At 40.2% G+C, this 22,577-nt stretch overlaps 1 protein-coding gene across 1 annotated transcript; it reads right to left on the bottom strand.

Annotated features, from left to right (window-relative positions):
- Positions 1-11,660: 11,660 nt before the first annotated feature.
- zgc:152968 (uncharacterized protein LOC564848 homolog) lies at positions 11,661-21,979 on the bottom strand. The gene is made up of 16 exons (XM_048231657.1): positions 21,699-21,979; positions 19,917-21,562; positions 19,746-19,835; positions 19,364-19,589; positions 18,984-19,144; positions 18,068-18,208; positions 17,596-17,710; positions 17,316-17,387; positions 16,803-16,943; positions 16,499-16,612; positions 16,024-16,097; positions 15,760-15,864; positions 14,735-14,850; positions 13,846-13,984; positions 13,327-13,447; positions 11,661-12,547 (listed from the first exon to the last, which is right to left on the bottom strand). The coding sequence occupies exons 1-16, from the start codon at positions 21,832-21,834 to the stop codon at positions 12,456-12,458; spliced, it is 3,489 nt and encodes a 1,162-aa protein (XP_048087614.1). The 5' UTR covers positions 21,835-21,979; the 3' UTR covers positions 11,661-12,455.
- Positions 21,980-22,577: the final 598 nt, after the last annotated feature.

Here is a 22,577-nt window from a genome sequence, read left to right as displayed (position 1 = left end):
TCATGTAAAAGTGCGATTAATGTCATGTAGCAGTGAGTCTGGTGATATCTGCTATGGTGTGGGTCTCTACTTTGAAACACCAGAACGGATCTGTATTGTAGAAATAGGAATCCCTAACCAGTAATGATTGCCTAGGCTACATTACATTTTGGACATGTGTTGTTGAACGCGTACCGTCCATTACTGTTAATGGACTCCCTTTGCATACTTCAACTGTGGGATGAGAGCGACCTAGCTACAATTGCGCTGTGACGACTGTACATTAATTAATAATTTGATATGAGATGATCCCATTAGCAACCATTATGGCTGCCTTTAAGTTACCATCTGGGGATAGCCTGTATCGTTGCCATGGTCTCACCTCTTCAAAGATGCGTTATTGATTTAGTAAAATTGGCCACCGACTAGGCCTACTCCTCGGCCGAGGACATGTCGATATATATGTCAGTAGTAGCCTATTGTCAATTTACAAAAGCTAGCCTACATGTTTAACTTATCAACCAAATATTCTTGATTCAACCAGCATTGAATAATGATAATATATGATGAATGATGAAATAATAATTATTTTTCATTGTTTTTCTTCTGTTTATTATTGTTAGCTGTTTCATCCTAATCTTCCAGCTTCATGTAGGAGGGCAATTCAAGCGCAAAAACCATGTCGTTCAGATGCCAGACGCCATCTTCTGGTCAGTAACTACAGTTACCTGGGTGTGGATTAAGTGCCATTTTGCAACGCTCAACAGCAGAGGGTAGTGGTAGCATAACTAAAGTATTTATTTAACTTGAATTATTCAATCTTTATTTGAGCATACGTTTACTTATTATTGAGTTTGTATCAGATTATTTCAACTCAAGATAGTAGACCCTAATTACAATGGTGGGCAAAGTGCAAAGTCTAAAGTCTAAAAGCTAATTTAATAATGAGACAAAATCTATTTTCTACTTTAAGCAAGATCCTAAGACACACAATGGCTTTAGTTCATGACATGTACACGATACTTTTGTTCATTATCTTAGTATCTCCTGTAGAGAGAGTCACAAGTTTTAAATACCTTGGTGTCCACATTACTGAAGACTTAACATGGACTGTTAACACTCAATATGTTCTGAAGAAGTCCAGACAACGACTCTACTTCCTTCGTCAGCTAAGGAAATTCAAAGTTTCTACATCCATCATGAAGGCCTTCTACACTTCAGCGGTTGAGAGTGTTCTAACTGGTAGCATCATCACCTGGTATGGGAACTCCACAGTTAGAGATTGTAGTACTCTGCAGAGAGTAGTGCGCTCAGCTGAACGTACTATAAGAACTCAACTCCCTGCTCTACAAGATATCTATTCCAGAAGAGTACTCCTAAGAGCCCAAAAGATTCTGAAGGACTCTTCTCATCCTAACAATGGATTATTCCTACCGCTGAAATCAAGAAGACGCCTATGTAGTCACAAAGCCAGAACTGAGAGACTCAGGAGAAGTTTTTATCCCCAGGCCATCCGAACTCTGAACTCACACTATACTGACTTTGCACACATTCACTCCTCAGTACTCTCAAACATTTCCCAACTCTGAACTCACACTATACTGACTTTGCACTCATTCACTCCTCAGCACTCATGACCCCCACACACACACACACACCCACACACACCTACAAGACTTTTAGCACTTTTACATCCCTCTCCCTATGCTACAGACCTTTTATTTATTTTCTTATTTCATCACACGTCAAAACACACACACACACACACACACACACACACACACACACACACATATCTGACAAGATACATTTGGATGGCGACCCATCTTTAATGTTGCATAGGCTATCTCTAAATTTGATAGTGTTTCTGAAAATACAAACTGAATCTTTTACAGTATATCTCTATAATTTTGACAATCTGTTTTAGAGCTTAATAATCCTGACCTGTGAAAACAGTTGTGTTGATGGGGACTGATGTGGATATGTTGTCCATTTTCTTATATCTATTCAATCATGTCTGGTCTATTATTAGGCCTACCTCTTTTCAATCCATTATTATTAGATATTTCTTAAAGAAATATGCCTAGGCTACATCTATCCCTCATGTTATGCCAACATATTTAATTCACCTGAATATAGGCTACAGTATAGAGGATTATTGACATCTGCTGTTGTCAGCGTGCAGGCTATCCCTTAAAGGCAGTAAGGGATAACCAGAGGTGGAAAAAGTACGAAAATATTGTACTCAAGTAAAAGTACCAATACCTTGATGAAACATTACTCAAGTACAAGTTAAAATACCGAACAACCAGTTTTACCAGAGACTTTCTAATGAGGAGATACAGCATATCTCTATTGCATGGGGTTAGTCAGTTGTCTACAAATATCACAACCCTTCCGCGGCAAAATGTTGACATGTGAATACATTGAACCAATCATGTGGTGTGTTGTAAAATACATTGAGCCAATCATGTGGTGTGTTGTGAAGACATCGTGCCAATCATCTGTTGTGATCTCGCTGCTGGAGCAAGATTGGTGTCGTGAAGCCTTACGCACACGCATTTCTGCCGAAATAGATGCACGATAAGTGCCCAAAAAGTGTTGCAACATGGCCGCCGAGTGGAGGTACTTGCCTGAAAAGGACTTTGGTCCTAGCTCGAGTTGCTGCAGCCAGCAGCTGAGGCAGCCATGTTCATGCTCCCAGTGTGTAGCGCTGTAGCTGCAGCAACTCGAGCTAGGTAAAACCGATTGTTTTGTTCATACCGACAGTACTCGTGACGCGTTGAAAATGGAGATCTATGTGAAAAATCACCGGAGTTCTCCTTTAAGTTTGAGCAGTAGTTGATTTTCAAAGTTAGTTGCACTCATCCTTGCGTCGCTTTGCAGTGAACAGTAATCCAACTGAAAAGCCCCTCACAGGCAGCTGAGGCAGGCAGGCCAATGTTGAGTTGTTTTTTTATATTTGGAAACAAGCAGAAGGTTCAGCAGATTAAAGGGCGTCGAACTGGGGGGGAGAGTGGGAAGTATAGGGCCCCAATGGAGGAGAGGGCCCATGAAAAGTGGAATACGGGGGTACAACATTTTCACCAGGCATTAGTAATAACTCAGGTAATCCACACATAAAAAATCCAAACAACTCCATAAGTAGATTCATGTGTAATGAAGTGGAATAACACAGGGAAAAAGTATTGAACAAGCTAAGAAAAAGCACTAAGGCAAGGAAAGGGAAGGAACGAGCTGGAATCTGTAAGTAGTTAGAGTAGTTATCCTTTCTATCTGTGCAAATTAATATAAGCTTGGTTAGTATATTGATGGGCTATAAAAAGGTTTTTCATTACCAAGGTGTCACACAAGAAACATTTCATGATGGATAAAAGCAAAAGCTCTCCCAAGACCTTTGCAACCTTATTGTTGCAAAACATATCAATGAAACTGGTTACAGATGCATTTCAAAACTTCAGAATCTTCAGTAAGCAGCATGGGAGCCATTATCTGCAAGTGGAAGATACATCACTGCCATGCAGGATCTCCTCGCAATATTTCTGACCAGGGAGTCAGAAGGATAGTCAATTCCAAAAGCCAAGGACCACTCGGAGTAAGCTCCAGAAAGACTTGAAGGCAGCCAATTCAATTAAATTCAATTAAACAGTTCTGGAAGTAACTAAAGATCAGGATTCACAAGAGGGACCCCTGGAATCTGTTTAGAACAATGGGCCAAAATCACACCTGATACTGTGACTAATACGTTTTGTCATACAGGAAATGTCTTGAAGCTGTCTTTACAAACAAAGGCTTTTCCACAAAGTATTGAAGAAATTTCAGTAGTCAAGTCAAGTTTATTTATATAGCACATTTCATACACAGAGGTCATTCAATGTGCTTGACATAAACAAAACCAAACGATAATAACAAATAAAAGCATAGAAGGGCAATATAGTCAAAGAATAGTTAAAAGGTAAAGATCATAATAAAAAGAAAACATAAAACACAAGGTAAAATCATTTAAAAATAAAGAATAATTAGTAAGCAAAAACAAAGGCAAAAGTAATAAAAAAAGTAATAAAAGCAAAGTAGAATAATTATCGAGGCAGATTCAGAATTTGTAACTTGGCACAGTTAGCAGAAAGCGTCTGAGAACAGTTTGGTCTTAAGTCTAGATTTAAAACTGGCTACAGTTGGGGCCTTTTTAATGTCATCCGAAAGTTGCTTCCACAGCTGAGCCGCATAGCAGCTAAAAGCTGCTTCACCATGTTTAGTTCTAACTGTAGGTTTTACTAGCAGGTTTTTCACCTGGGACCTGAGAGGACGAGAAGGTGTGTACTGCTGAAGCATGTCTGACAAGTATTTAGGTCCTGCTCCATTTACTGATTTATAAACAAGCAATAGTGCTTTAAAGTCAATTCTGTGACTTACTGGAAGCCAGTGCAAGGACTTAAGAATTGGAGTAATGTGGTCAGTTCTTTTAGTTTTTGTTAGAGTCCTAGCTGCTGCATTTTGTATCACCTGAAGCTGTTTAATAGTCTTTTTAGGAAGGCCTGTGAACAGTCCATTGCAGTAATCAACCCTGCTGGAGATAAATGCATGAATGAGTTTTTCTAAGTCATGTTTTGACATCAGCCCTCTGAGTTTGACAATATTTTTGAGGTGGTAAAAGCTGATTTAGTTATCGCTTTCATGTGGCTGTTGAAATTTAGATCACTGTCAATTAATACACCAAGATTTTTAACAGTATCCTTTGCCTTCAACCCTTTTTGTGTCAAGGAGAGTGGCAACCCTAAGTCTTTCCTCATTTTTTTTATAATTACTTCAGTTTTTTCTTTGTTCAGCTGAAGAAAATTTTGAGACATCCAGGTGTTGATTTGTTCTATACACTGACACATAGATTCAAGAGGACCATAGTTGTTTGGTGATAGAGCTAAGTAAATTTGTGTGTCATCTGCATAGCTATGATATGAAATCAAATTATTTTGAATGATTTGTCCAAGTGGGAGCATATAGAGGTTGAATAATAGTGGCCCCAAGATCGACCCCTGGGGAACACCACAGGTCAAGGACGTTGGTGTTGAGGTACAGTTTCCGATGGCAACAAAGAAGCTCCTTTCTTGTAGATATGATTTTAGCCAGCTGATAACTATGCCTGTAAATCCAACCCAGTGTTCTAGTCTGTGTAGTAAAATATTGTGATCAACAGTGTCAAATGCTGCACTAAGGTCCAGTAGCACTAGGACTGATGTTTTACCTGAATCTGTGTTGAGGCGTATGTCATTGGAAACTTTAATGAGAGCTGTTTCAGTGCTGTGATTTGCCCGAAAACCAGACTGAAAGTAATCAAAATACCCATTTGATGTTAGGAAGGTGGTTAATTGATTAAAGACTACTTTTTCAATAATTTTGCCAATAAAAGGTAGATTGGATATGGGCCTGTAATTGTTTAGCATGGAGGCATCCAGGTTATTCTTCTTGAGAAGTGGCTTTACAACAGCTGTTTTCAGTGACTTAGGAAAAGTGCCAGACAGCAATGATACATTTACAATTTGAAGGACATCCGCCGCTATGAGGTGAAAAACAGTTTTGAAGAAATTGGTAGGCAGAGTGTCTAAGACACATGTGGAAGGGCTGAGATTCTGTACCGTTTTTTCAAGTGTTTAAGTAGTCTATCAAGCTGAACTCTGACATCAAGTTTAGTTTCCCTCTGTTTGTTGCTGGAAGTTCAGGTTGTTGAATTTGTAATTGAGCAGATATGTTGAGTCTGATTTTGTCAATTTTACCTTTAAAAAAGATGAAAACTCATTGCATTTATTAGTTGAGAGAAGTTCAGGCACTAATTGTGAGGGGGGATTTGTTAACTTATCAACAGTTGAAAATAGAATACGAGTGTTATTTGAACTTCTATTGATAATGTTAGAAAAGAAAGACTGTCTTGCTTTGTATATTTCAGAGTTATATGTGCGGAGCATCTTTTTATGGATTTCATAGTGGATCTGAAGTTTGTATTTACGCCATTTTCTTTCAGTCTTCCTACACTCTCTTTTTAGAAGTTTAACTGCTGGATTTTGCCTCCATGGTGCTTTCTGTTTGTCCTTAACTTTCTTGAATTGTAATGGAGCAATGTCATCCATAATGTTTGCCATTTTTGCATTAAAGGGATCAAATAAGTCTGACAGTTGACTTGACTTCAGTGAAAGTGCTTGCTCAAAGAGAGTACAGTAGGCACTGTGTCATTCCACTTTAATACACATAACTCTTATGTTTTGTTTTTTTTATACCTGTGTTAATATAATGTGTGGTGAAAATTTCGAATAGACTCACTGGAAATTTAAGCTAATTACTGAAAAAAAAAATATATATATATATATGTCCACCATATATTTATTTTACCTAAATATTTTAACTTCCAAATTAAATGTCAAAATGAATGTCAGACGAAATTTAAAGTTTGACTGACTGGATTTTGTATACAAAACATAGTGAAAACGGTCTAAGGTCACTCTCCCTTGCTAAAGAGCTACATGGTTTAGTCCGCCTGCACAATTCATAAGGTAGCCTAGTCTATCTTTTGTTTATTTAGTTGAGCATCGCTAGTAGTGGACCGCTAATTGTTGTGCTGCTGGTGCAATGTTTTCTCCAAGAAAGCCAAGTCAGGTCACTAAAAAGAGAGACATCAAAATGAGGGGAAACAACTGCTAATAAACTTCTTTCCAAAGAAAGGTGAGCACAAACGTCAAAACACGAAATCCCATGGTGTTTACTTGAATATCTCAGCTATCATTAGTGCTAAAACGAACTGAGACAACCCATTGAAATCGCGGAAAATACACTTTCATAGGTTAGGCTACACATGTAATCTGATGCATCTCGTGATCCAGCTCCATCTCCATCCCTTTCAGAAAGACTGCATGGCGCCAGCTTGATTCATGTCCTGTTGTAGGCTACATGCTGATCATTATCACTAGGCTAGTGGTTTAGGGCGCGATTTCTTTTCTCTCCCTTTCTGTTTTCGTTAGTCTTAACTTTTTTTTTTGTTTCGGATGGGATTTTTTATGTAGCGAAGTACAATACTTCACTCAAAATGTAATCAAGTAAAATTTAAAATACCGATTTTATAAACTACTTAAAAAATACAAAATACACAGAAAAACTACTCAATACAGTAATGTGAGTAAATGTATTTCGTTACTTTCCACCTCTGGGGATAACCAAAGTGCAGTTTCCTACCGAAACTAGAAAGTTGCTAGGTCGGCAATCGTCTAGAGAAGGCCCCTCAGACAATGGCAGAAGTGCCGTTCGTCATGTTATATTTTTTACAGTCTATGGTTATGAGGTTATGTGCCATCAAAATTATTTTGGAGACGTAATGTTACGGTCGAAAAACTCACTTTAGCTGATGAGCTTTCACCCCTCGCTGCCGTTCGATGATGCTGAACATTGTGTAAGCTACCTGTAGGTTGTTGGCACCTTTATTTGCGACCGACACGTAAGTGCCTGCTTTTCAGGTCAGGCACTCAGCTTCAGGTTGATCTCGACCGAGACAAAAACATGGAAATTTACGTTTTAATTCGTCAGTGAACTTACACTAAACAAGGAAGTTTGCGCTATTGAGGTGACTGACTGACCAATTAAATGTTTACAGAGATTACTATCGACCAAGGTCAGGCTCAACACCCTACACTTTCCACTCAATGCAAAGCGAACTGTAGGGGTAGGGCGCGACTAGTATGTGAATGAAAGACATAGATATATATCTATGAATGAAAGAGAGCAATGCAAATTCGCTGTAAACACGTTTGAGGCTAGAATAAGAAAATCCCGGACGACTTTAAAATTACGCCCGGACACATTTTTAGGTTTCAAAAAGAGGACATGTCTGGGCAAAAGAGGACGTCTGGTCACCCTAATAAAACGAGTGTGCTTTTGTTATACTGAGTACTGTACATTCTCACAGCAATTCTTTCTTTAACACAACTTTATGTCCAGATAGGGACAACACAGTTTGTGTTGTTTCTAACACATTCATTTTAAGAGTGTAGTGGCTATTGCCTAGCTGCCATTTTTGGCATACAGTAGCTAGTCATGACTAAGAGGCCTTTGTCTATTCCAGACTTGTATACCTAACAAAACTGTAAAGTGTCTTTGAGTGTCTAGAAAAGCACTAGAACAAATAAATAAAAAATGCTATTATTCTGGTAGATATCATGCAGGGTAGGGAGAGGTGCTCTGATGGAGTGTTCAGCAGAAGACTGTCTGCAGTCTGCAGTCACAGGCTGTACAGTTCCCATATCTGGTGATGATGCTACCTGCTAGAACACTCTTCAGTGCTGAAGAGTAGAAGGCTTTCAAGATGGATGCTGACACTTTGAATTTCCGCAGCTGATGTAAGTTCCTGGATTTCTTTCTGTGTTGGATGTTAGTGGTCCACGATGTAAGGTCCTCAATGATGTGTACACCAAGGTATTTAAAACTTTCAACCCTCTTCACAGGTCAGATAAGTCATAGATAAGTCATGGAATTATGCTTAAATAGCCTGTGTAACTATGTAGCATGCCAGCCAGTTGACATCTCTGGACCAAGCGTTCATCAATAGTCCATTTCTCATTGTTGTATTATCATAGTTTCTACATCATCCAAATAAATTGGGAACTGACAGTTCAAAGAGTCTCATGTATAGTAGGCCTACCAATCACACTTGGACATAGCTCCTCAATTTGTCAATTTTTTATTTGGTATATTAATATGGAAGACACTATAAATACGAAATATGAATTAAACATGGGATTATGTAGTATGCAAAGTAAGCTTAACAATTTACCAGAAGCTGATTTGCGAGTGCTGGCCAAAAATCGTTATGTTTTACTTCTTCTTTGAAGCGGGTGTCAAATAACATTGCCTCTCTGTATAACCACTGATTTATACGACATAGAGTAAACAGTTAAAAAATACCTTAGCATAACCTCTCCCTGTAATGGTTTAAAAATGAAGGCAGTGGTAGCACCATTAGATGGGTTTCCATTCTACTCATTCGTATATTCTATGTGCATTTATGAAAATTCGACTCGACTGCAAGGTAACACACAGACAACCTCCTTATCTTGGGAAGAGTTCTGATCAGCTGTGGGATCAAGACATAAGGTTCATGAGGGCAAGGCTTACAGAATTGGGATAAATGGTTGGTGGTTGGTTGGACAAATGTGAATATATGCAAATAAAGGTTTTCCATCAACTTTAATCATGTTATATCTTTTACGAATGGAGAGTTAATCCACCTCCCTCAAGCGAATGGAATTTCTATGCTCATTAGAAGATTGAATGTGCATTTCAAGTGTTTCCGGTCAGGATTTAATATTTGAATGGTCAAAATGTGCATGAAATAGTAGGATGGACCCAGCTAATGGTTCTCTTTCCGTCAAGTACACTCAATGTTAACCGGGAAGTCACTCGGATGATATATCGACCTGAACCAACCTCAGCTCCAACCCCTCTTAGGTTTTTTGTCACAGGCTAACAACTAGTCCTCTTTTCATTCTTCAGCAATTACAAAGATCTTCAAACCACCACGCTTCACAAAGACAGAAGCCTCCAAGATAAAGCCAGATCGAGCTTCAGCTGGATATCTGCCCTTCCCTTACCATTTTAGTTCAAAACCAAAAGCAATTAATTTCAGCTAGTATTTTTAAAGGTTATCTACAAAACTATTCTGCTAGTTTTTTAAGAAAGCTATTGTTGGCAAGTAATCCTTGAGCTTCTTTGAAAGCTATCAAAGGTAAGTATGGTGGCAGATTTCCGCTCCTCGGATGACCTGGGCATTGAGAGTGGTGAGGCACAGCTAGATATGTTGAGGCTTGGAGATGATGTCATGTCACTCTTTGCCTCGGATGGTGAGGCAGACATCGAGGTGCCAGCCTCCCTGGTATGATGCTGCCTTCACGTGTTATCGGAATTATGGTAAATAATTCCTTTATTAACCATTCAGCTAATGTTATACTGTTATAGCCATAACTGCTATAGCCATTTGCATCTTAACAAATCAATAACATAGCAGGTAAGGATGAACCGTGTGTCCGCCAATTTTCTTTTCGCTCCAACAACAAAAGCACTTAAACAAAACGCACTCATAGTTCTGAATTCACAAATGGGAAGTACCATCTTCCTGATAGCATGTGAAGGTGGCATGAGCCCTCAAGACCTTATACCCGGTTCTACCATGGCGATGGCTGTCAAGACCGCCCCCTCTTCTGTAGTAGGCTACTCCTTTAATTCCCCGCCCCTTTATTTAACCAAGGGGGTCATATTGAGACTATAGTCTCTTTTTCAAATGGTCCCTGGCCGCGAAAGGCAACACTGTAAATAAAATAGAGAAACCTCATCTACAAAAACACAAACAAACAGTGGACCAACAACAAACAGAACCATGCACACATAAAACACATGACCCCACCCACAGTACTCCCACCCAGCCCCTGCGGCCACTCTCTTGCCTCTGCCTGAAGCTCGCAGAGCTCCGGCAAGCACACTCTCAGACACGGCCCAATATCTCACCGCTCCTCTGAGTACTTGGCAAGTATGGGCAAACTCCCTGTGGGTACTCAGCATGGTGTCGAGCAGCAACACACTGCAGTCTACTCACTCTCCAACACGCTTCTAATCATCTGTCTTGTCTTAAGGCTTTGTGAATCCGGCCCCTGATCTTTTTGTCTGCACTGTAACAAGATTGTGATTTTCACAGCTTCTCGTTTTTGGGAGAAATGTGTACTGTATTTGTGAATACAGTATGTTGCTGTGGTTTTGCTATAAATTATTATTATTTCAATCAATCACACACTGGACAACAAAATGCAAAATCTAGTTCTCACTGTCTGACAATTTTTGTGGTATCAGAAAAATCTAAAAGTTACTGAATTTTTTATTCATTCCTCCCAAGATGTAATTGTCATTGACATGTAAGACCTACAGTAAACACCTAGGCAAGACACATTTTTAAAGTATATTTTTTGGGCTTTTTATGCCTTTAATTAGATAGGACAGTGGAGAAAGGAAGTGAGTGGGAGAGAGAGTCGGGGTGGGATCCGGAAAGGACCACGGGGCGGGAATCGAACCCGGGTCGCCGGTGTACGGTGCCCCAGCCTGTCGCGCCACTGCTGGGGCCAGGCAAGACATATTTCATAGAACTACAACTTGTCATTTTTCATCGAAATAGACCTACAGTAAACACCTGTACTGTTTTCTTCACCAAATAGGCAATACGGTACTTTGTCTAAATGTGCATTAGATCCATACTTGCAAATAGCAACACAGAACAGACATGGCATCTCTTATGGATAATGAATGATTGCTGATTGAAGAATTGTGCAAAGGAGTTTCACACAGGTGTATCAGAGATTCAGACTTACGCAAGGAATCTATACCACCTGTGAAAAGATGTTTTCCTTTTGTTTAGCATGGGAAAACCAAGAGTTTGGAGTTTTTGAATGATATGTGTTAACTGTTTTGCAAAAGGGTGTGAGAAATGTGTGAACCCAACGAAAATGTTGAACACATTCGCAAGAGATGACTTCTGCTGTGCAAAGAAAGTGTTCATTAAGACCAAGTGGATCCCAGTTTCCTTAAGCAAGTCAAAGCAATCAAGAAAAACTGTGAACTAGTTCCCCCCCCTCCATGTATGTGAAATATGGTCCATGTATACCAAGGTAAAAACTCCATAGCTAACTTATGGAAACACTTACAGTTCAGACACAATCTGTATTGATGCACAATACAATGTCACTGTTCAGCTAATTTGACATTTAACACTGGAACATCTCTCTGATAACATGGCTGTGACTTAAGTTTCTCAATCAAAACAAGCAGAGATTTTAATAAACTTTTCACACTGCTAGAGTTAGATGAATTAATTAGCTACAGCTGGTGTTCCCATCTTCCTTATTAACAGCCTATTAAGTGTAGATGTGACATTTCAAACAAATGGCAGACAGCTCAATTTATTTGTGCCCCCATTTACTATTAAAGTACACATCAATCTGTGCTTTTCCAGGTGTGATATTTCCTATGTCCACTCATATTTACATAATTTGGCATATAAGGCTAAAATAAATATTGCAAAATAAAACACAAAGAAAAAATAAAACCGGAAGAAAATGGACGAACATTATGTTAACAAAAGGAACTAAGCAAGGCCAACATTTTTCACGACCTGGTGTTCTATGTTCAAAGCCTCTTCAAAAGACAATACCATAACCTTTATTCCCCCCACCAAGAACTCTTTTTCTGATTTTCACAAATAAACCATCTTTCAAAAACTCTTTTTGTGTAACTGAAATATGTCTCTCATGGGAGAAGTCCACACATCGAGAGAATGGATATGTTCATGATGAGGCATACAAATTGATGTGGCTGTAGCGCTGAAGCAGCCATTATATAGGGCCAGTGTGGAACCATCTCCCCCTCTGGTGGACATTTTGATGCTCTGCCCGCAGGCAACATTTTCACCACCTCTTCACTTTGGCATCTTCCTTTACCCTCCAGAGCATCAGCTCCATGCACGCTGTTGCGTTCTCGCCTGTGTCATGGCCGTCCACTGTATGACAGGGGAGAAGGAGGACGGTCAGACACACCAATGACGACTGTGACGAAGGTGACAAGTCCTGAGGGGCGTTCAAATTCACAAGCATAAATAAATGTGTGCAAACAGCTTTCTGTTTGCCCTGGGTTTTCCGCCAATGTTTGTGAACACTCGCAAATAGTTTGAGGAAACACTTCTCCACAAACATCATGAGTTGGATGGAGAGTTAATGCGGAGATGAAATGTTCACACAAAATCGTTCGAATTTATCTAATTTTAAAAAAAAAATGTTTACATTGAATGTTTGCATCTGTTCAAGGAATTTGAACACACCTCTGGTCACCTGATGTTAGTTATTACATGGGACATAATACCTCTATCAGACCTGCTTGTTTTACACTGAGTGAGTTATAGTGAAGTCCACTGTTTGATGGAGTCTGCCATTTCACACATTTTCAAAACCTTACCTTTACTTTTCATAAAACTATTGTGCAGCCACATACTCCAGCTTTGGTTTAATAACAGGAGACTTACAATAATGCTGCTTGTTCTGTTAGTGTAACTAAATATGAATATATGATGACCACAACCATATTCTTGCACCATGCATTTCCTGTGTAGTTTCACATACTTCATCATAAACAACCTGTATATGCCAGTGCTCAAGTCAGGTTGTGAAGTAATTACAAGATGTGTAAGTGAATACAAATACGGCAAATGGCTTCAGTCATCCACAGGGAGAGTTCAGTTTTACTCCTCTGTGTTTCTGCCTGCACAGAGTCAGCAGAACGTACCACTTTCCTGGATGATCCTTCTGAGGTAGTCAGCAGTTAGGTGGTGCAACTCTAGCTTGTGTGGAGGCCCCAGCCGGTGAGGAAACACCACAGAAGTGTCCACAACCATGCCATGAAGGAGCTGCAATGTGTAGCAACAGTTGTTATAGTGACTGACAGACAGACAGAGACAGAGGTGTCCACAACCATGCCATGAAGGAGCTACCATGGGTAGCAACAGTTGTTATAGTGTCAGAGCCATTAAATGCAGGGCTATTTAAATTACTACATTTGACTTGACACACAGGTCATCTAGGTATATAATAATGTATTCTTAATTACTACATTATACTCATCTGTTGATAAAATGCTACCATGCCTTCACTTTCAGCTGCTTGATCATGCTTGCACACTTAGAATTTAACCTACAGTATGTATGTGGCATTGTTAACACTCAAGTTCCTGTGGCCCAACAAGTAGTTGTAAAAGGGACGATGACAAAAAAAATAAAATAATAAAGACTGGCTATTAAACACTCACTTTAAGGGCACAGAGGTCATTCTCCAGCTCATGGCCAATCAGGATGGTGTCCGAAGTGATGAAGTTCAGAAGCGTGTTCTGAACGTCCTTCAGATGGACACTGGTGGCTCTCACATCCTTCTCAGTAACACCAGAGAACCTAAACAGGACACACAGGTGTGTAACACACAGCCATCTCCAAAAGTCTTGAAGTCACAATCAATATTCAATTCATTCATTCTTTATTTGTTTATTTTCCACATTTAGCCCATCTATGCATTTACATGTATTAATTTAGCAGACACTTTTATCCAAAGCGACTTATAGAAAGAGAATATTGAAGCTTAGACCTTAGCTCGGCATTACTACTGCATCCGTCAGTACTATTACTAGAGGATTAGAGTGCCGACGTTATACGTGCTAGTCAAAGTAGGAGGAGAAAGTGGAGGTAGAGGAGGGAAGAGCATGTTAAAGGCGCTTTAAGCAATACTGGGTAACGTCACTTCTGTTGACGTTCAAACAAAACAGAAAGCTAGCTCGCTACTTCCTCCTCCTCCCTCCTGAGTCCCGTTCAATTGAAACTCTCCTAAAGGCGCATCTCGTTGGTGATTTGGTGGAACAGTTTGTTACAGTATGTGTTTTTATGGGCTAGGTTTGCCCAAGTTGTTTTGTGGCCGTTTTTGGAGCCTGGGTTGTCCACAGAGATCACGTTTTTGTTACAGTGTATTCAGGACACAGGCAGCTAGCGGATGGTGAGGTGATGTTTGCTGTATGTGACAAAAATATTTAAGCCTAAAAAAACATACGACATCGCTTAGAGCACCTCGTGTTGTTTGTGTTGACGTGTTCAGCGTGTCCGGCAGAGTTTCACTCATCTGTTCACTTGATTTGTCTGGTAGTATGGGTGTACCTGGTGTTGTAATCAATGACCTCACTCTCAGGTTGGACAAAGGTGTCGTAGATGACCTGCAGGCTGGAATTGACCACAGTCACTCTGGCCAGCTCCAGACCCTGTGTTGTGTAACACTGAGAAGGGCATGCAAACAAGCAAAGAATAATACACATACAAAAATAATTATTAAAATATGAAAGGGGTATTTAAAATACACTTCAACTTCCAAAAATAACCTGTGAGGAAGATCACTGTAACGGAGTTACTCCCACTAGATTTTTTGGTGCCACTCAGCAATTAATGAACCAAAATGTAATAATATGTCAGTTTGTATGTGCCTGCATGTACTTAAATGGTAACACAAAATCGTCTGGTGAAATTAAATCTTTATATGATTGTAAAGCCAGAAAGTGCTCAGTAACAGAGTAACAGAAAATCAAGTGTGTGTGGCCGTTTAAGAATTCTGTGACTTTGCTGGAACTCTGTTAGCATATCGGTAACGGAGTTACACATTTTAACATGAGAATATTTCCTATAGGAAATATTCTCATGTTAAAATGTGTAATATGTTGTAATTCATATATATATTATATGAACATTTTCAAATGAAATACTAAATCAAGTGTCCTACCAAGGTGCTTTCCTTTGGGTATTATTTTAATTTTTGGCGTTAATTGATAGAGGGGAAAAACTGCTTTTCATGGTAACAGAGTTACAGAACAGCATATTGTAGGTTTCCTAAAAACCCTTTAGATATATTTTTCTTCATTTTCATGTTAAAACCATAAAAAGGGAAATATGTATTACATAAAACAACAATAGAATAAGAAACATTCATTATCACAGGCAATGTGCGTTGTTGGACATTTTCACATAAAGATACTGTAGCTCAGGGGAAAGCAGAAGTCGACAGAAAAATAAAAAAACGTGAGCTTGAAATAACCACTCACACTATGCACCCTCATTACCAGTAAGATGCATAGTCATACATGTCCCTGACCATCAGTAAGCAGACAAAGGTGACCACTGACTGAGCTCCTCACCATCTCACAGTCTATCGCATAGACACCTGGACAGCACCGCTCAGACGAGCCTGCCGGCACGGTGCTCACGAAGCCAGACAGGCTGCAGGCGTCGTGGACATGAAGCTGTCAATCACAAGCAGATCCCGTGCACATAAACATATTGTTCGCTTCATATAGTTAACATACACTTCACATGCTCTACATATAGTTATATGAGTCACGTGTATGTTTCTAAAGTACATGTTATGTCAGTGTTAATAGTGTGAGAAGTTGCTGTTGAACCTTGAACACTTGGCACCCAGAAGCCCCCGCCGTGGCCTCACAGCAGCTGTAGCGGGACTCCACGCCGCCCGGCACTGGCATGAACAAGAGAGACCATCAGACAGGCACTGGCATGAACAAGAGAGACCATCAGACAGGCACTGGCATGAACAAGAGAGTCCAGACAGGCATCATGAACAAGACCATCAGACAGGCACTGGCATGAACAAGAGAGACCATCAGACAGGCACTGGCATGAACAAGAGAAACCATCAGACAGGCACTGGCATGAACAAGAGAGACCATCAGACAGGCACTGGCATGAACAAGAGAGACCATCAGACAGGCACTGGCATGAACAAGAGAAACCATCAGACAGGCACTGGCATGAACAAGAGAAACCAGACAGAGGCCTCTGCTCAAAAAAGAGTTTAGCATTGACAAATATCAAAACACCAAAGCTCTTAGTAAAAGAGAATCACACACACAAACTCACCCCTGTTTTCAACAACTTTTCCATAGTGGTAGGTGCACTCCTCTGTCCGAGTGTGTTTTCCTGTTTGGCTGACAGAAAAGGTTGATCCACAACGGCAGCAGATTCTTTTCAATGCTGTTAAGACAACAGGAAATATTTTTCCTTTACACACACAAATGCTTTAATTTTTTTTAACTATGAATGGGTCTTTGCAAATGTATAATTCACTTTCATAGAATAAGCATCTTGGGCCATTTTAGTATCTCTTTATTCTTTAAAGGTCCAAGTGGATGTTGCAGTACGCAAATTCCAACATCTGACCTACCGTCAGCCATGGTCTTTTTCCTCTCACCACACTGCATTGCATAGCCAGGGTGGCCAGGGTGTTGAAAAGGATAGCCGTTTTTCCTTAGCATGTCATCAGACAGGATGTGCTCCTTCAGACTCTCATGAAGAGCACAATCTCCTTTGGGAGAGGGGAACAAGACACCCACGTCACTCAATCAGAACCAATTCACTTTTCTTTTTTTTTTTATCCAGAACTCCAATAGTATTGCATAGATGCACAAGTGCTGTACATCAAATGGGTTATGAAACGCTCTCATTGGGGAAAAAGAAATGTTTTGTACTCACTGTGAGGATTAAACAATAACATAGCATAACAAAAGACACAAAACAGGCACATTCTACTAATGGAGTGGTATGGACTGGTAGTAAGATCACAGATCCTTAACAAAGGAGAAGATGCTAGTACGGTAAGCCAGAGCAGTCATTTAGCAGTCAGGGCAATGCAACCCAGCCCCCTGAAACTGTCTGGATAAGGCATCTGATTCAACACCTGCTCCATGAAGCGCACAGGCTTTGAGTGCTATGTTGCCCTTGGATTCTTTTGCTGTATTCTCTGTTCCACCTGCCAAGCAAGACAACAAAAACAACTTCAACTTTAGACCATTTACAGAGTACAACAGAGCAGTTCTGTGTTATTCGAGTCAAATGGCCTCATGAGTAGAAATTTTAACAGATTTATAAATGTAATTGCAGTTTTTGTGTTAAGGTAAAGAGATAAGACAGTGGTTCCGGATTGTGCAACGGCAGATCTAGTTTATGCAGAGACTAACCTTTGGAGGGCACACTGTTTTGGCTCTTCAGTTTCTTCAGGGCATTCACAGCTACACTCAGATACTTCAGTCTGTTGATGCTGCGTTCATACACAGACTTCTCCTCAACTAAAGCCTGTAAAAAATGGAGAAGTCGAGTACAGTTTAGCAGGTATTTCACATTTAATCTACAGTTCACTGTGCTCGTCTTGATGAATGTGTGTATAGACCCTTTCAAGAGAGTTCCATTATCAGCATCTAGTTGGCCCCACAAGGCTTCTGTTTTAACATTCCATATGTTATCTTAATGCAGAGGAAGTAGACTGGGAACCAAATAGAACGTTCAAGCATTGTTTTTGTTTTTATTGTTGAAAGGGTCTATATTACATACAAATATGTGGATATGCAGGGCAAGAGAAGCCACTGCTAGTGTTGCGTGTGTAGTGTACACATATTATTAATAAGGGAAATATGCACTCAGCTTAGTTCATACCTTTTCAAAAGCTTCAGGCACAGTGGCAGAGGTTTTCAGGAACTCTTCAACAAAAAGGTTGACATAGCGCTGCCTCACGTTGTGTGGGACCTTAACACCCACTTCACTCCTCTCTTTTGCTTTGCGTTTGACTTGCACTGGCTACAGAGGGAAATACAAAAGACACGCATTCCAACAAAACAAAATGGTCAACTGTCTACTAAGTTTTCATAGGCCTCTGAAGTTCGCCTACAAAAAGGACCCAAAAGTGGATCTCCTATGGGCAAAGATGACAGTTTTGGGTCCTTTTTGTAGGCGAACATCAGAGATACAGTGATGGTCAAATGTGTTGGCACCCATGCTAAAGTTGACTATAAAGAGGAATAAAAAAAAATCTTTTGGAAAATTATCTTAATAGATTATTATTTTTTTAAAGGCCATGATGCTCATTGAGCTCAATGCAAATCAAACCAGCAAATAGGCTAACTGAAATACAGCAACACCATGCCAATCTCTGTATGGTGAAGGGTATGTGATGATGTGGGGCTATTTTAATTCCAAAGGCCAAGGGAACTTTATCAGGATGCATAGTATCCTGGATCCATGAAATAACTGGCCTTTTATAAAAAAAAAAAAAAAATAAAAAAAAATATCGGCCTGCCTCTACTGGAATTTAACATATGGGTGCCAATACTTATGACCCCTGTATTTTAAGGAAGAACATTTATTTATGTATGATAGATTATTCATTCACAATGAAAATTGGTTTCCTTAAAGGTTGGATATTTCCTAATTTTTTCACTTAAGGCATTAAGATCAATTTCAAAAAGATGATTTATATTTCTCTTTTTAATCAACTTTAGCATGGGTGCCAACACTTGACCATCACTGTATACATGTATAGTCAAAATGAATAGACAGCGGCAGGCAGGCTTACTTTAGCGGGCGTAAGGTGCACAGCCCGTGGCATCACTACGGGGGGAGACACAGTCATGGGCATAGACACAGTCATGGGCATGTAGTGCCCATGAGGGAGAATGAAGTGCATGTTGGGAGGCAGCTGGACGGTGGTTCCGACTGGTATGATGTTAACACACGCTGAGAAGATTTGAAAGACCATTAGCTTTGCATACAGCCACATACAGTATGGGTTGGTTTTACTGGACATGCAGTAAGGCTAGTCCTAGACTAAAGACTTGATTTCAGAGGAGACAGAAGTGCTCTTAGTCTAGGACTCACTCCATGTCCAGGAAACCTGAAACCAATGCCATCTTTTCACACCAAAACCAGTTCCTCAGAACATCTATGAATGAATACCATTTTGTGGAAGGCTGGGGTGTGAAGTGAATTGGGCGTATTTGCTGATATGCCCAATGGAGGGGCCTGGTCCCTGGATGCCCCTGATTGCTGTGGTCAGCACAGACGGCTGCCGATGGATAAACTGCTGCTGTGGCTGTGGCCTTCTCACAGGTGCTGAGGTCATCAGAGATGCTTCACCTCGCAGGGGGATGATCACCTGTGGTTTGGGTTTAGTAGGGGCTGCCTGAGTGATTATAATGAACAATCGCATAAACAAATTAATGTAACATACAAATTAATATAGAATACCGGTACAATATTCTGTGAAGGTGAAACTATTACTACTACAAATAGCATTTCAAGCTAGAGAACAATACAGTTCAGCAAGACTTTCACTTTCCTCAAATTTTGGTGTATGGGCCATTCTTTTCTTCTGTCCACTGTCCATTTTCAGTTTCAGGTCAGCCTCTGCAAGTTTACCTGCTTGCACCTGAAACAAGTAGTAAATTACTGCATCTGCTTTCAGTCCTCCCCTGTCATGGAAAGCCATTACAAATCTCATTCAACTTACAGGGGAAGCATCCTGGATGCCAGAATCACCATCTTTATTTCCCTCCATGAAAATCTTGTAGCACTCTTCCATCGGGTCACTTTCAGACAAATCCAGGTCAGAGTAATTGAGCTCTTCCTCCTCAGAACTTGAGAAAATGTCAGTCTCCTCTTTTTCCATTCTTCTGGGCACTGTGGCTGCAGCTGGTGGACGAAGTACCGCAGGGGCTTGATGGACAACATACCCAACACTTGGTTCACCCATTGGCTTCTTTAGCATCTGAAACCGGTTGGGGTTTGACGCGGTCACCGCTGCATCTAGACATCTCATAGACTGTACACTCTGCCCCCCATCCAAGTGCTGTGCAGTCATGAATGAAGGTGCAGGAAGTTTAGAAGTACCCGTTTCGTTTTTAACATTTTGCACTGAGGTCCAGTACGAGCCTGTGAAACATTCAACATCCTGACCACTGCTCCTGGTGTGTTTTGGAGGAAATAAGGAAGTGGTTTGGTGGTCCAAAAGTTGCAGGTTTTCTTTAGGTGCCACAGTGTGTTGAATATGACTTTGGGGTGCAGTGGGGAGAAGAGGAAATTGGTGATTTTTGTTGGGTCCCTCCAGTGCCTTTTCTAGACTGTCAATCTGGACCTGTAGCTCTTGCTGGAGACTACAGAATTCCAGGTCTTCGTTTTGATTACCGACATCCAAGGCATTTCCATTCATTTTCGGAACTAGTTCCAGGTCACTTGTACAGCCAATTGTTTCACTCTGATTCCTCAGATCGTCAAGACAAGCAGAAAGGTCATCTAGAACATTCTCAATATTAGGCCTTTCTTCTCTTTCTTTGTGATGAGAACGTGAAGTACCATGGTTGATTTCTGTTCCCTCTTTAGTTGCAGACAGACCAGCATCTGGTAAACTTGATGCCGCAATCTCTCTGCCTCTTTCAAAGCAATGCAATACTTTTCCATTTCTGGTCTTTGCTTCTTCTGAACTTTTCACAGGTGATTTAAGTAGTTCTTTCTCACATTGTTCATTTGTCTGCAGGTTTTTATGCGTGGACAGCGCACAGTCACTAGAGAGAGCTATACATTGTTTAGCCTCACGGATTTCCTTTGGGGGAGATTCTGTGGGTTTGGCTTCAGTGGACATGGTTTGTGCAACTCCCTTGAGACCTCGTGGATCCTCCTCCAAACATGGCACATCAATTACAAGTGTTCCATCATCTGAGTCATCAGAATGATGAGATATTTTTGTCTCTTGGTCATTACTTTGATTATCCTTTTTCTTGCATTGCTCCAGTGCAATCTCTTTGTCTTTACACGGTTTGACACTACAATCTGATAAAGTGCTTGACAATAAGCCAGAGGAAAAATTTGAACAAGGATCATATTCCAAATCAGTAAGGGGCCTAGATTTCTCCAATACATATTTGTTGGCACTTGGGTTGTTTGCTGCAATTTTATTTTTACTTTTGGACACAGATGTGCACATCCTGTATTGGTCATTTTTTCTAGTCTTGTAATGAGACAGCTTTCTCTGTTGTTGCTCAACCTCACATTTGACTGATTCAATTTGTTTTTTAATTTTTTCAAGTTCTAGTAAGCAAGCTCCGTTATCTTCTTGGGTGCTTAATGTTTCACAAGAAGACCCATGGTGCCTTTCAACTCCTAGACACATAACAGAAAGCATTACGGTCACAAAATCTCCCAACAAGTGCAAACTGCAGTGAAAACCAAATCTAAATCTTCGGTGTAACTGAAGGGCGGATCAACACTCAATCTGTTGACATATTGAGTGGCTTACCTCGCGTTATTATGGGAGAAACATTCCCATTACCTGGACGGTCCTCATGTTGGTACTTGCAAAAGGGTCGATTACAACGACCGCGTTGATAAAGAGGGCATTCAAATTCAGAAAGGAGTGAAGTAGAAGGAAACATTATTACAACAACGTAATGTTACGTTTCAAGTCTTATAGGCCTTACTGTGCCCAACACTTTTAAGTTCCTCCGCGTTTTTATAGAAGACGACGAAACACTGGCGGTGGAAAATGTGGAGGAATAACTGAACACGGAAGACACGTGGGGATGAGTACGACTGAAGTGACAGGTCAGCTGACCAACATTTTAATTTGATAGAATGCACCTGTTGTCAATTAGCCTACGATGTCGGTAGGGGAATTTAACTGATAGATTAATATTAAGAGGGACATAGAATAACACAGCCGAAAAAACATGGAATTGGGCTGTGCGTAATTCCTAAAACGTCAAGGCATTGCTGGGTATTCGTTGGCATAATTTGTATTGTTTTATTTGTCGCTTTAGAAACCAATAACCATAATATACCTGTATATTTACAGAGCTGTACCCTCACATGAGAGTTGCCAACTCTCACACATTGAGAGTGAGATTAATTCAATTAATGCTCCACGCGCTCTTACACCAATCAAATGCGTGAGGATTGGTTATCCTTATGATTTGAATAGGCTACTCCATAAAATGGCACAATGGTAGGTCTATACCTCTGATATTCCGATTTATTCCTAGCAGCTTGTTTTAAATAACATGTTTCACATGAACAATTTAGTTGCTCTAAAAGGGTGAGAAATAAACAATAACAACAATTTGGTGAACAATCGAGGAAGAACTAAAGGCTGCATTTGTTAATACTTTAAGATGTGCAC

Source organism: Alosa alosa, chromosome 21 (genome assembly GCF_017589495.1).
Source record: "Alosa alosa isolate M-15738 ecotype Scorff River chromosome 21, AALO_Geno_1.1, whole genome shotgun sequence".
NCBI classification, from domain to species: Eukaryota; Metazoa; Chordata; class Actinopteri; order Clupeiformes; family Clupeidae; genus Alosa; species Alosa alosa.
This window is presented reverse-complemented; position numbering and strand designations above follow the sequence as displayed.

Bases quoted from the DNA above. Each gene is read 5' to 3' on its own strand.
- zgc:152968 (XM_048231657.1), bottom strand. From the start codon at position 21,834: ATGTTTCCTTCTACTTCACTCCTTTCTGAATTTGAATGCCCTCTTTAT. The intron at 19,145-19,363 runs GTATTCATTCAT...AAATCTTCTCAG, and splicing joins CCCCAGCCTTCCACAAAATG to CGTGTGTTAACATCATACCA. The intron at 12,548-13,326 runs GTACGTTCTGCT...CCTGTCATACAG, and splicing joins AAGGATCATCCAGGAAAGTG to TGGACGGCCATGACACAGGC.